At 41.8% G+C, this 15160-nt stretch overlaps 1 protein-coding gene across 1 annotated transcript in view; it reads right to left on the bottom strand.

Annotated features, from left to right (window-relative positions):
* The window catches only part of LOC136833813 (store-operated calcium entry-associated regulatory factor-like), a 31860-nt gene that overhangs the window by 13962 nt on the left and 2738 nt on the right, over nucleotides 1-15160 (bottom strand). Inside the window, 2 exon segments of the mRNA XM_067096090.1 lie at nucleotides 1603-1759; nucleotides 4186-4353. Of these exon segments, the coding sequence (XP_066952191.1) occupies nucleotides 1603-1759; nucleotides 4186-4336 (308 nt within the window). The 5' untranslated portion in view covers nucleotides 4337-4353.

The raw sequence follows: 15160 nt of genomic DNA, 5'->3' as shown, positions 1-15160 counted from the left end.
CCAATCCCAGCTGTGATATCTTTTCCTATTTATCAGGTCCAATAAATCTTACAAAAAGTGGAAAATTCCACAAAATTAGTCCAAACAAATATATAATCTATGAGACTCTTGAACTCAAACCCAGGAACAAATTCCTGGGGTTCAAGAGCCCCCTCACCATGTCAAGGTGGTCCCACACAGAGGGGGTTGTTTGTGAAGGAATAATTCTCTCTCTGAGCGAATGGCAAGAGTCGTAGAGCAAGGAATGTTCACTCTAATGAGGTGAGAAAACCTGTTTAGGTACGCATCCAGTGACAACGATAAAATCAGTTTGTTAAAACTCAAGGTTTTTTCCCAGGTTACAAGAAGTGGTTGGGTTTGCAAAACAACTAAGATAAGTCGTGGGTTTGCATTATACCAGTATATACTGTATAAGCAAAACAACAACTAAACTCACACAACACAATGACTCGCAAACCAAAAACAAAAGGCTGTGATGAGTCATGGGTATGAATAATAAAAAAAGCAAATCACAACTACTATCATGAAAACACAGGTATACACAATTATACATAAGTATCCACAATATATCACAGTTATTTCAAGAAAAAACAAAGGGTAGTCAAATGGCAGTCGGGCAGAGGTGATACACGTATCTCTGCTGGCGGCCGAAAGTGAAGTAAATAAGTACCGACATGGTGGGCAGGACTCCCACCCTACCATCAATAGCTAACTACCCTAACCAGCTTGTTTAAAAGTTAAACGGCCATTTCCAGCTCGTGCTCCAAGTAATTACCATGCGTAAAGACCGAAGGTTTGTATCTGGGTAGGAATGGTTGTCAAAGCCAATAACATGGTACTGCCTCATTTAAAAACAAAATAAAATGGGGAGAGTTATAATTAAAGTAGAAATTTATTGACACTGCTTTGGGGTTCTTGATGCTGAAAAGGGTAATGGTCAAGGATTAAAATAATCAGTCTGATGTACTATTAAATAAAGTACAAGTTAAAGACATTTAAAACTGTAAAAAACAAGGGAATTCAGTGTCAATTTACATATTGTTGTAAAAGTATGAAAGAGAACAGAAGTCAAGTAACACTGTATCGAATTAAAAAGCTCTGCACCTCACATGAATAATGTAGTCTGAGCGCTCAGTAACCAGGAACCAAACCTTCTCTGGTAGTCCGTACACGTTTACCTGTGTCTCTTACTAGTACTTAATTATTTATGTTGCTATACCACCAGTACATCTGTAGTAATTCAAAAGGATTTATAAATTTTTTAGTTATTTTTGCATATTTTGTGTCTCATCCCATGTGTTGCATACAGACAAGTACAGTACTTTGGCTGGATGAATTCAATGTATTTGTGCATACTCGAATAGGATGGAATTAGACCAATCAGCAGCCAATATCATCAGCATTGCCATGACAAAATGTTCATTAGAAACATATTTCGAGGACAGATCAACAAACTCAGTTAACAATATTTTCAAACATTGTGACTCGTACAAGGCTCCATTTAAATTATACATAAGTTCAGCCCTACTAATATTTCATGAAGACTGAAAAACTAACGAACATCAAGCAATCTCAAAATAACATACAAACTACAAACTATACCTGAAAGCATTATCCATATCACTCTTGCACTCCCACTGCACATCAATTCCATCATATCCTCGATTATAACACTGCACAACACGGGGTCGGAAAGCATCACATGGTGCTGTGCCTCCTGAAACACATTCTAACTGAGGTACAGGAGAAGAACGGCGTCCTGAAAAACAGAGAGTCAAATTGTAATAAGAAGTATATATTTAGATACATCTACACAGAGACAGGTGCTGCTTTCTAAGTGGTTATTTGCGACTCAGAATACAACACTGTAGGCTACATAAATGAAATGTCATTACTGATACAGTAATTACATCAACATATACAAGGTGATAAAAGGCAATCAACATACAACAGTATCTTATAGTTTGGAAGATAAATTAATATGCTTTTAAAATCAAAGTACCGTATTAATCTCAGAACCCCTATGGGTATGGAAATGGATATTTTATTTCAAGCCGACGTGATAAAAATAATGACTGGAAAGTTTACAGATAACTTGTTTTTGCTACAAAGAACTAAAACAGTACTTTTGCCAGTATTATATGTAGTATGATATATTAATTACAGTATATTCTGACCTTGTTAAGACAGAAAAAGAAGAAAATAATAAAAGGTTAAGAGTAAGCAGAGTTTAATTAAGGGTTGTCCACATCGTTCTGGCGCTATCTGGTGCTCGGCTACCAGTCGGGGCTAGGCTACAACCGGGTGCACAGCCACTACAGTAAACCCCCCGTATTTGTGGTCTCACTATTCGCAGACTCACATATTCGCGGATTTCTCTGTGGAACGTATCTACCCATTATTCGCGGATAATTCGCCCATTCGCAGTATTTTTCACTAAGAAATATTCACAAATTATTGTATTTTCATATTTTCATGACTAAATGCACTATTTGTGATAAAACTATTAAAATACTCAAGTATAAGCATTTTTAAAAGTTTTTTTGTGTTTAAACTATCAAAATATGCAGTTGTAAGTGTTTTTAGAGGGGTTTTAAGTATTTGCGGATTTTTGCTATTCGCGGGGGGGGGGGGGTTACCCCACGAATATGGGGGGTTTACTGTATAGGGCACTCTGTCACTACTGGGCGCTCAGCCACCAGTAGGCGCTTGGCAACAAACGGGTGCTCAGTGCCAAGCAGGTGCTCAGCACCTAACGGGTGCTTGCTCCCAATAAAATAGTGACCAGCAGAAGAGCGTGGGTGCTCTCGGAAGAGGCATACTTAGCCGAATGAGATGCATACTTAGAAGACACAGATGATATTCCAGGCATCACTGAATGGCGATCCGAATGGGAAAAGCGCTCGGGGCTGTCCCAAGCACTGCACGGTGGCTGGGGGCTACAGAAAGGCTCTCTAAGCCTCTTGCTAGGTAGCGGTGGGGACTGATCCCTGAACGATGAGCGGACCCCACCGACCTCCCTTGGGCCTCCTCCCAGGGTTGGGGGAGTATGGCAGTGACCTTCGCCTAGGAGAGTCAGTGGGATGGGAAGCCACCTCCTCCACCATCACTTCACTTGCACTAGCACTTTTCTCACTGAACTTATCCATGAGGAAACGCATGCTGTAGATTCCTCAATTTGGGCCACAGAACTTGCAAGCAGACATAACTTTTGATCAAACCTTTGCTCGAGGCTGGTGTAGTGATCCAGATCGGAGGTGCAGAAGCCAGGAGACGGAGTAGCTGGAATCAGAGGAGGACTGGAAATGGGACAAATTAATTTAGCAGAAGAGACAACAGGATTAGAACCCTGGCTAGCTACAGATTTTACTTCGGTTCTAGAAGCCGCTCTCCTCTCACGGTGTCCCTCTAATTTAGAAAGGTGAGAAGCTAAAGTTTTCCATTTTTTCCCATCCCACTCTTTACACTCCTTGCACGTCAGTTCAACAGAACATACCTGTCCCTCCCCTACGTGCAGTGTACAAGGTATGCGAGTCATAGGAAGCTTTAGTCAATCGAGTATTGCAGCCTTTGCTGCAATACCGAAAACTAGAAGAGCTGGAGTCTGACATGGCCACTAGCAGTAAAGTAAAAAATCAGTAAGTCTGCAAGAGAACTAGTCACAATGATGGTTTTAAGTGAAAAGCTATCTAAATGATCAAAGCCGAAGGCTACCAAGTCGAAAATACTTCACCAACAGGGAAGATCTCAACCAAAGAATTCAAATTCAGCTACGTATCTTAACACCATGTATGGTCTTAAGCCGGCAGAAACAAATTGAGCCCTTAGCCGAGTTGTTCCTCTCTTACCCCAAAAGTTGTCAGGGCTAGTCACTTACATAAACAAAAGAGTAGCACTACCATGAATTTTCAAAATTTAAGCTGCCATCAAGTAGAAACTCTTAGCTAAGTAATCACAGGGTAAGTTACTTATATAAAAAAAAAAATACATTCCCTTATGGAACCACAAAAACAAATACTTAATAAGCTTTCATCACAAAATTTCCTTATTTGTGGTGACACAGTAAGAATGTTCAAAATTATTAAGTATAATAATACTCTCCAAAGTGAAAAGAAAAGAGCTAAACAATCCAAGAAAACCAGTATTAAAAATAAACTACCTGTACAAGACAACAGACAAGCTTACCTGTGGTCATTTTGCTTGAATAAAGTGTTAAGACCTCAACATCCTTCAGGAGGACACTGTCACTGTTGTATCCCCATGCAGCCATTGTGCCCTTCAGCCCTCCCAGCACTAGGGCTATGGAAAAGAAGAAAGATTTTCTTCTTTCCCTCATTGTTCCTTGTTGGAATTCTGGAATAAGGCATACATACTTTCAATTAACAATTAAATTCTTCAATGAGATCAAATAAATACCTAATAGTAACCAAATGCTCCGTAGTGAAAATATATTTCATTAAAATATATAAGAACTATTCAAGTAACAAAGTAATCATTCTCACCCTAGTACAGTATTACAATAATTGACCCTTCAACAGACATGAGCATCAAGCATGGTGATAAAATAGAAACTTCTTGAACACCATCTAAACATGGAGGTCATAGGTTCATGGCATGATCAGATCAGCTGACTTTGTGGATTGTTTTATAGTATACAGTACAGTGTATGTAAACTAACATGCAATAGCTCATCTTAACTCAAAAACTACGGATTTACCACATAAAAATTTAGGTAATTCATTTAAACCACAGAAAAGTACACTAGAAAACCATTATTCAGCGCTGTTAGCTACCCTGGTACAGATATGAAAAAATCAAATTTTTAAAAGTACTTGAATTTTAGGTATGCAGTTCACAGTCTTTCATGATGGAGGACTCCTAAGCAAGAGCAGGAACAGTCATTGGAACCTGGTAACAAAGTGGTTAATTGAGATATGCAGGGGAGTAGGAGTAACCCACTCACCTAGCCCTTTTTCCTTAGAACAAAGTGGTTAATTGAGATATGCAGGGGAGTAGGAGTAACCCACTCACCTAGCCCTTTCTCCTTAGGCATCATAGATTGTGGGGTGGTTGGAGTGTAGACAGCTTTGGACTGTAAACCTAGTTACAATACCATATTTTAAAAGTATTTTGTATTTTTCATAGGTATACAAACCAGAACTATTTTATGCATAAGTATTCCTCACAGTGACCTGAAAACAGTCACTGACACTTAGTAATAAGGTGGTTAATTGGAAATAGGTAACTGAGTGGGAGAGGGGGAGTATCCCCATCACCTGCCATAAGCCAACACTTTCAGAATCAAGGCTGAGGAAGAATTATAATAAAAGGCTCTGATTAGTAAATTTTAAAAAAATGGAAAAAATAAGTAAATAATCTGCATTTTTCCTTGGAATACAAAGCTAAGCCTTTATAAACACGGACTGGTTACTCAAAGCCAAAATTTGGCCAAACCCTTACCAGCTACTATAATAAGACTACCTGTCTAATTTTAGAGTACTAAACATTTCCTGAATTGAAGGGAAGCAAAAGTGGGAACTGAGGTTGTAGGATCAAATCTAGGACGGGAGGAGGTATAAGGGAAGACACAGGAGAGCCATTAAGGAAGCAGGAAGGGAAGTAAAACGTACACCTCTGTCTGATTAACTGTTTCCTCAATATGACTCTCCTCTTCCTACATACAGTACTGTATAAGGAATAATAAATTCATCTGATCACTCCTTACTCTCTTCACACAAAATTGACATTCCTACAAATGGTACAAACAATGTGTCTATCTAACACCATCAAACACAGTTCATATCTAATTCTATTGAATACAATCTGTTGTTTTGTTCTTACTGTCAGTCAAAGACATCCTGAGCAAACAAAACATAAAATCACAAAGCCAAGAAAAAGTAGACTACAGCTACCAGTGAGTAACCAACAACTTTCCTACCCTACTGCAGGAAGAATTCTGACAAAAACTAAAACATTACAAATATACTTGGTGGAGAACAGGTGAACTAGACAGTCATCTGGGGTGAGCCAAGCAATCTTTTAATTTTGAATGTTGACCATGCCTGCTGACACGAAGATGTAGATATTTTAGGCAGAGGCAAGATTCATACAAAATAATTTGTGACTTGTTCCTATAAAATAATTTGTGACTTGTTCCTATGGAAATATACATAATCTAGCACCTTTTATATGATACTTACTCCTTGAGCAGACGGGTTCTCAGCAACTGACTGGAGTTAAGTCCACCAAGAAATTCCATGCTCCCAGTTGTGCATACAAGCAATGGATGTCACATCTACCATCCTTGTGTCACATCTGGTAAATGGGTTACCAGAGCTGCAGGACCCTGAGCTAGAGTAACCCTACAAAAAGGAGAGTAGGGTACTCATGTAAAGAAAATCTTTTGAGACTCCTGACATCCCATTAAGAGGATGACACTTCCAGAGTCTGCTAATTCTGCATACTACCAAGCAATGGGTTCAGATTAAGCTCTACCACAGCCACAACTTGTTATAAGATGGAGATGCATCTTACAAACTAATCTAAGACTGGAAGCTCAGAGTGTAAAGTTACCTGCATCTAGTCCAACTATAGCAGGTACTTTGGCCTTGATGCTGATCCTGAAGAGACAGATGGAAGAAGAGTCCAGTCACTCTACATCCACACCTCCAGATTTATACAAGCTAAAGTACTCAGATTAGATACTTTTCTGTCCAACATGCACTTGGGTACCTACACAGCCTGTAGAGCATTGACCACAGGTCCCAAGGGGAAGGTATCCAAGGATATGTGGGCAACATCCTTCAGGTTGATTGAGGTTTAGGTAGTCTGTCCACTTCAGATACCTACTGTACTCTCATTACCTGAAATAAGAAAAGTTCTTGAAAAAAGCAACATACAGCCCCAAATACCTGACTCTGTGTACTCTTGGATGAGTAGGGAGACTGACTTCTTCAGAGGAGTCATATGCATATTTGACCACCTTACAAAGCCAGAAAAACAGGTTGTTCCTAGACACCTTCTTCTTGCACTTCCCTGTACTAATGAAAGTTGCCTACATTCTCACCTCTGAGAGTGGATTCTTTGCAAAGAGTACCTCAGAGCACAATAGCATCTCATCTGGGTTGCCACCAACGCAACCTCTGAGGCAGGGATCAAGAAACTCTTGGATCTCTCAACTGGAACAGATGGGTTCTGAGTTTTTACAACAAACTCAGGCACAAAAGAAAATGAGGGCCCCAATCCCAAGTGCCGAATGAGACAAGACTGTCTATGTAACTCCCCTACATTTTTCACCAATGCCAAAGCTAGGAGAAAAACAGTTTTAAGAGTGGTCTCTGTTCGAAGCTCATGAAAGAAGCTTAATAAGGATCTGGAGAACAAATGTGACATCCCAGTTTGGAGGCCAAAGTTTCTGAGGACAAGAGAGTTCCAAGCTTTTCATTAGTAGTATGGATAACCCCAAGGAAGTGGAGAGATCCAACCCCTTCAGCTCCAAAACCAGCCACAAGGTTGAGTGATAGTCTTTTACTGCCGGAACTGAGGGAAGGTTGTCTCAACACAGGTACATGAGGAAGTCAGTGACTTGCTGGATAGATGCTCTAAACCGGAGAGATGCTCTTTCTACAGCACCAATCACAGATGGCCAACTTCCCTTGGTACACATTCACAAAGGAATGATTGAGATACTTAGACATTTCCCTTACAAACCTACCAGAAAAGCCACTCTCTTGCAGGGCCAGGGCTTGGAAGGGTCCTCGTTCTTGGCTAAAAATCCAAGGGTAAAGTAGCAAAGTGCATCTCCTTGTGAAAAAACCTACCCTTTATCGATGGCTTGGAACTTGCTAATGTGTTAACAGTAGCCAAGACCACACGGAAGATAGTCTTCCAAGTAAGGTTTCTCCGAAGAGGAACTAAGGGGTTCAAAAGAGGGACCTGTCAGCCACTTCAAAGTTACGTCCAGGTTCCAGGAAACCGGATCTTTCTTTCTTGCTTAGACATATCAAAGGACTGATGAGTTTATTAAGATCTGGGATTGACGCAAGATTCAGGACCCTTGTGTTTAAACACCATGCTAAACACAGCTCAATACCTCTTAATGGTGGAGGAAGAGAGATTCCTAGAGCTCCTCAGATAAAGAAGGAAATCCGCAATTTGGGTCACAGACGTCTCAGAAGAAGAGACGTTGAGTCTGAGACACCAGCTTCAGAAAATCATCCCTTAGTCAGGATGATGTGGCTATGAAATCCACGCCTGCATCTTGCAATAGCCTCTGCAGCATGTCTAGAAAAACTGTAAGCTCTGACCAGCTTCTGGACAGTCTGAAACCTGTCAGAGCAAGACTGGACAACCATTTGGTATCTCTTAAAGTGAGGTTTTCTGAGTGGACACGGTTTTTGGGGAAGGAGTCTCGGAAAGCCTACCCACAACCGTAGCAGATCCTGGAACCATTCTTTCATTAGTCCAGGAGCCAAGGGGTGTTTGTATGCATGAAAGGGTCAGAAAACTGCCTGCTTGATTTAGTTAGAGGGTCCACTAGGACACCTTTTTAGCAAGGTAGACATCCAGAAACCTGGCAGTTATCATGTTATTTAGGGTTTTCGTTGAATTTGATGAAACCAAAATAACTTTTTTTTATGCATTGGTTACATAAATTGCAATAACTCAGCAATGAAAAGGTCCACAGAGCTTGTTCACCTCTCAAAATAAGGCTTAAAGAATGGTCTATTCAATGAATACAAGAACAATCAGACTGGTCAATACCCAAGGTCACAAAAGGTCAAAGTATGACCTTTTCTGTTGAGAAGCTTTCCATGACTTCATATTTAAATATTTGTGAAAAATAGGCGAATAGACTGAACATTTAATGCTTTTACATTCTGGTTAGGTGCACCATAGGCAAGTTTTTGAAATTAGCTGGAAAACTTGTTTACTTATTTTAACCCCAATGTAGCAATCAATAAAAGGAATATACAGTATACTGGATCACCATACAGGCAGTCCCCAGTTGTCTTAGGGCTTGGTTATCTGGGATCTGGTTGTTTGGGGCTTGTCTAGTGAAAAAAATCAGTGATTTTCGGCGCCAAAACATACCTAACAGAGTTGCCGATATCCGAAAATCACTGAAAGTGCTGAAAATTGCTGATTTTCAGTTATCAGTGATTTTTGCTTATCATCATGCCGTGAAAGGAACCCCCCCAACCCCCCGCCGATAACTGGGGACTGCCTGTACTGAGGCATAAGAGATATATGCCATAATTTTTATTCTTGGGGATGGCAATAAGGATGCAAAAAATTAATCAATCCAGTGTATTCAATGTTTTCTGTTCATGTACTGTTCACTTAAAATTTTGGGAAACCTATTTTTTTTTTTTTTTCAGTGAAGAATGTCTGACTATGGCACACCAAAGAAAAAATTAAGGGCATCACAGTCACCATCCTCAAGTGGTTCTTGCAATCCAAAGTAATGTACAATCTGCCTAAAATCTGATGATAAAAGTGAAACTATTAGCACAGAGAATGCCAGGATACATATCACTGAAGCAGCGGAATTGAGAAGGGAAGTAGTTTTTAAAAGACTGAAGCAAGTGGACACAGGCAGTCCCTGGTTATCGGCAGGGGTTCTGATCTGACGGTGTGACGATAACCGAAAATCGCAGATATATAACCGAAAATTGCTGATTTTCAGTTATCGGTGGCTCTGTTAGGTATGTATCGGCACCAATAAGTGGAAATCGGCAATTTTCAGTGCAGAAAATCGCCAATTTTCATCGCTGGACAAGCCCTGTAAAACTGGACTGCCGATAACAAGCCCGCCGATAACCGGGGATTGCCTGTCCCATGTTGCTAACAAATGTTATAAACAGTATACCCTCGTGAAAACACTGGATAGACTCATTCAGTTAAGCAAAGTCTCCACAGATATTGATGCTTATTCCCCAGGGAATAGCTCAGCCTCTGTTCAACTGCCAGTACACATTCTATGGTGGATTCTCGGGACCCTGCAACTCTGCCAGCTAATATTAACAAGTTTTTTACAAACTGTGTCACAGATGGAATTCAAAACACAACAATGTATACGATAAATGGAGGATTTCTGAAAAAGGACGAGCTGAATCATTCCTTAAGGCAGCCATGATAATTCAGGATGATGTATTTACCCGAACTTCCGACTTGCAAGATGTGAATGCCATATTTAGAGTAGATCTTTACTGTCACAGCCAGTGTATTTGTTTGTAGGAAAGGAGAGAAAGCAGCAACTGAGTCATCGTAAATACAAACTGGCCAGTAGAAGTATATCTTTAAAAATTTTATGAAAGATTTAGAACCAGGCTTGAACCCGGGGAGATGCTATAACCGGACTTATATTTCCAAGTGCTGTACTGAACTGAGGAGTAATGATCAAACTCATTTTGAGTACACACTCAGGGAAGTGAAAATGCACCTAATTCACATGTTTGGTGGGGGTGTCTCATTTTTTGTCCCAACCAGTTCAAAAAGACCTACCATTGTTTTCAAGCCAAGTGCAGTTGAGGAAGAGCCAGAGAGAAGTGAAAGGTCGTTAGATACAAAAACAATAAGAAAGTGTGGCACCATGTTGAATCGTCTCTCTTTGGGTGACACCTTCAATCTTTCAAAAACTACATCCCTTCTCACTTCTGCTGCTTCAATGATGTGTGTCCTGCATTCACTGTGCTGGTAGTTTCACATTTATCATCAGATTTTTGGCAGATTATGCATTTCTTTGGATAGCAAGAACTGCTTGAGGATGGTGACTGATGCCCTTAATTTTTTCTTTGGTGTGCCATAGTCAGACATTCTTCACTGAAAAAGAAAATTAAAAAGTGACATTTTTATAATAAAATAAGGTTTTATATATACTTACCAAGTAATTGCATTGCTATTAGTTCCTACTTTTCAGGTTAGCTTAAGTTTTAAATTTCGCAGTAGCAATCTATTGTTTTGGTGTAGGTAACCAACCTCGCCCACTTTCGGGGAAGAATAGGTACAACCCGGCTCAGGAGCTCAATTCATTCATGCTCTATATCCATGAGAGAGGAGGCGGGAGGGCTCTGATCATGTAATTACTTGGTAAGTATACATAAAACCTTATTTTATTATAAAAATGTCATTTTCATATAAGTAACTTACAGAGTAATTACACTGCTGAATCTCACATAGAAGGGAGGTGGGATGCATGGACATCAACTACTCAAAAAACCCCAGTGATGGAAATGAATTTGAAATAGATAGATAGGCAGCATTGGAAAATGCTTGCTGTAACCTTACCTAGTGAGAGAGCTACAGCAGAAAGGTTCTGCCTTTGGTCGCTGCTCATCACCAACCTGCAGCGGCGCAGCAGTAAAGCTGAGGGGAGCCTCTACTTTAGTGGGTGCCTTGTTACCAAGGAGTGCTCCAATGGTTGCTAAGGCATCATAACAAACAAAGATATGCCCTTGCCCCAGGTGCAGTACAAGAAAAACAGACCAAGTAATCTCGTTACCTATACATCACATAAAAACCAAACCAAGCCCAACCCAACCATTAAAACCAACGACTGGTGGGTACGCCAGGTACACAGTGCCCCAATGCTTCCTATAACTCAATCACCTAAAATCAGGTAAGGAGATAGTGAAATAAAAGATACACTCCTACCCTTCCTCCCCTAGTACCAAGCCAGCCACAGAGAACGAACCTAACCTACTGCAGTTTTCATATGTGGTCTCCACATCGCAATACGTAGTTTGAAGTATAGTGGAGAGCGACAGATTACGTTTAAACGCCAACGAAGTGGCGACTGCCCTCACTTCATAAGCTTTAACTTTCAATAAGGGTAAGGCCTCTTCCTGAATACCCCTCTGTGATCCAGAGTTTACTTCTCTAAGAAAGAAGGACAGTGCATTCTTGGACATGGAATGAGAAGGGTTCTTTATGGAGCACTAGAGGTTACGAGCAGGACCTCTGATGTTCTTAGGCCTTTCAAGGTAACACTTTAGAGCTCTGGCCAGACAGAGAACTCTCTCCTGGTCTGTTGGGCCAAGGATACTTGTTAAGCTCTTGATAGAGAATGAACGAGGCCAGAGATTGGCCAGGGGTATGAGAATCGGTTCCCTAACCCGTAGGTCGGGAAGAGCCAACGAAAGACCCACTGCCTACTCGGAAGGAGGAAGTCCCTAGACATCCAAGGACATCAAGGGGAAAGAAGCAGCCTTCCTCTCCTTTGCCCGACAGAGGTCCATCTGGCCCCTGGGACCCCATCGAACCTCGGAGAGAAAGGGAAGAGGCAGCAGAAGATGAAATCGAAGATAAGTCGAAGAAGGTGGCGGCTACTTCCACAGGGCAACTTCCTTCACCTTCACTCCAACATCTTCTACAGGATGGCAGAAATTGTAACCTCCAGGCCAGCTAGGCAGGAACGCAAAGGAAGTGGCCCAGGACACCACCACCAGGAGAAGCAGCAGGCATGATCAGGACAGCCAATGCAGGGGCTACGGACACGGTTTGGAAGGCAGGAGCTACAGCAATGGCCAGGAACGTCACATGAACATCACCAACAGTGACAGGAACGATCAGGATGGCTGCGGCAGGAGACCAGGAAGAGCCACCCAGAGACTGTCGTTGAGTCAACAGGATCATAACACAGGAAACAGCAGGAGCAGATGGACCACAGATATGCCAGAGGCAGTGCCACAGCATACATGAAGGCCAGCAATGACAGTGATTGATCCACATTGGCAGGAACAGAGTCGGAACGATCCCGATGTGGAAGTATGCCATTCTAACCAGGTACTGTGGTTGATCCTGAAGCAACACTGTATGAACATCGGGACTCCTTCATGCAAAGACATCCCAACTAAGATATCCAGCCAACTACTGCTGTACCTGCGATGCTCACTGTCAACCTGAACGAAAAAGCAAAGATGATTAGTAGAGGGAGACTCCTCTCATTCCGAGGGGAACTGCCCTACGCAGCGAGAGGAGGCCCCTGAGAAGAGGTCGCCCAACGAGCAAGCGAAGAGGGCGAAGGAGAGAGATCTCTACCAAAGGAGATGTATGGAAGAACATACAGGCGGCAAAAACAACACTCAGCACAAGTAGAAAGGAAGTACTGTAGTCATGCCCTTGTACACAGAGGGCTGGAGCCCAAGAAGGGGAGCGAACCCTTTACGTCCCGATCAATGTGGGGGAGCGAAATACTACGTCCCAACTAGTATCTCCACACGTACAGGGGAACACCTTCAGTATCTAAATAAAGGGCTACTGGAAGAGAAGCATTACCACTCGGTTACGGCCCTCTAAATACGTCCTTGGCCATCAAACCCAAGACACAGACACAACGGCTTATGCACGGCAATCACAAATCATGGGGTTGTATTAATAAATATCAAACACACGTAATATATACACAAAAATATAGAGATATCCCATTGGGATAATAAAGAGCTTAACGACAGTCAGGCAAAGAGATCCGAGAACACGTCTGCAACGCATGTCAGTCGAAAGTAAACTGGAAAGTTTACATCTGGGCAGGCGGGCATTCCCCGCCTACCTGACAGTAGTTACTGACTAACCCCTGTGTTCAAGAGTTTAACAGCCCGACCCGCTTCACTGTAAGTAATTCCTAATGTAAAGGACCGATGGTCTGTATATGATGTTGGAACAACTACCAGACATGAGGAGCTTCTCGAAGGACAACTTGCCAAAACCGAGCTTGTTGTTCCTGTTATAGGTGGAACTGCACTGTAATCTGCCTGCACTTGATAAAGCAAAAGCCTCCCCAAAAACTCTCACTGCTGCAATGTCTATCAAAAAGACCCATAGCCTATTTGCCTGTTGCTTGAGCATACGATTCAACTTCTCCCAGTTTTGTTTAAGTTATGTTAGGACACATGCCTAACCTAAGTTAGGCCTAGAGCCTGTTTTACTCATTTTGCTTTCCCAAAACCAAAAATCCTGGTTTCCCTTTGTGGTCACCATGACTATAGGATAAATGGGGGTCCGGCATCTCTAAAATTACTAGACAACCTTGCTACCGTAACGTCAGCAGCCTGACATTCCAAACTCACAGTCTACTAGGCTATAGGCTAAAACCTAGGAAAAGCATATTCTCAATGTCGACACAAGCTACAATTAGCCTACCATTTAAAGTGAAAATTTGGCATTTCTACATAACAGCTCCATGCAAATTATTACCTTGGAAACTGGTTTTTCCTATACTTTTAGTGTTGCTGATGAAGGAGGTGGCCTTGTTTATTGTCAGTCAAACATTATAAACATACGACTCTACCTGACAATGTTGGGCACCCTGCGGGAACTCGTGGTTTTTTTTTTTTGGGGGGGTAATACCCTGGGAGAAAACCGGACTGTCATATTGGTCGTGTGGAACGCATATATTCTATTAGGAATTAGCTAAGGAAATCTATTATGGTAGAACTAAGTAGTAGCTCCGCAGCGGCGATGGCCTGCTAACTTGACTTTTTCTAAAGTTTTTGTGTTGCTGATTATGGATTTACCTTTAATTTTTGTCGGACGAATGTAATTAACCTGTAATTAACCAGTAATGTTCATCCAACAAGGTAGGGGATCCAATGGGAAAGCAGGGTTATGGGTGGGGTATACCCTGGGGACAAGTGATCTGCCCCCTCTCAACCAACAAGCTATAGCAGAGTCCACCGCTCTTTGCAGCTAAGCCCCGCCCACTGCACGCCAATGATTGGTTAGCTCTCGAGGGGTGAATGATGTCACACTAGTTAGCAGTCCAAATGATTACCAGAACGGATTTGACTCCGTTTGGTCATGTTGAGCGTCGTGCATGAATGATGACACCACAGATTTGAGTTCCCGGAGTTGTGGTTATGGGTTATGGGTGGGGTATACCCCCGGGACAGTGTTATTTGGGTATGTAACGGCTCACCCGCTTGTTTCTACCCTACAATTTAGGGGACCCCTAGGGAAGCGGGGTTATGAGTGGGGTAGACAACGAGGCATGAGAAACCGGCGAAAATTTACTTTTTATGGCACCGCAGACATGAGAAACCGCTATATAAACAGAACAAACAAGAACATTAAATGAGCTGACACAAAGGCAACCCCTCCCATTACTGCTGTCTTCCCATACATTTATTGGGGAGCCATTGGTTCATCCTTCACTCCCTTACTG

Source organism: Macrobrachium rosenbergii, chromosome 52 (genome assembly GCF_040412425.1).
Source record: "Macrobrachium rosenbergii isolate ZJJX-2024 chromosome 52, ASM4041242v1, whole genome shotgun sequence".
In the NCBI taxonomy this organism is placed as follows: Eukaryota; Metazoa; Arthropoda; class Malacostraca; order Decapoda; family Palaemonidae; genus Macrobrachium; species Macrobrachium rosenbergii.
The sequence above is the reverse complement of the archived record's forward strand: the minus strand, read 5'-3'. Positions and strand labels throughout refer to the sequence as shown.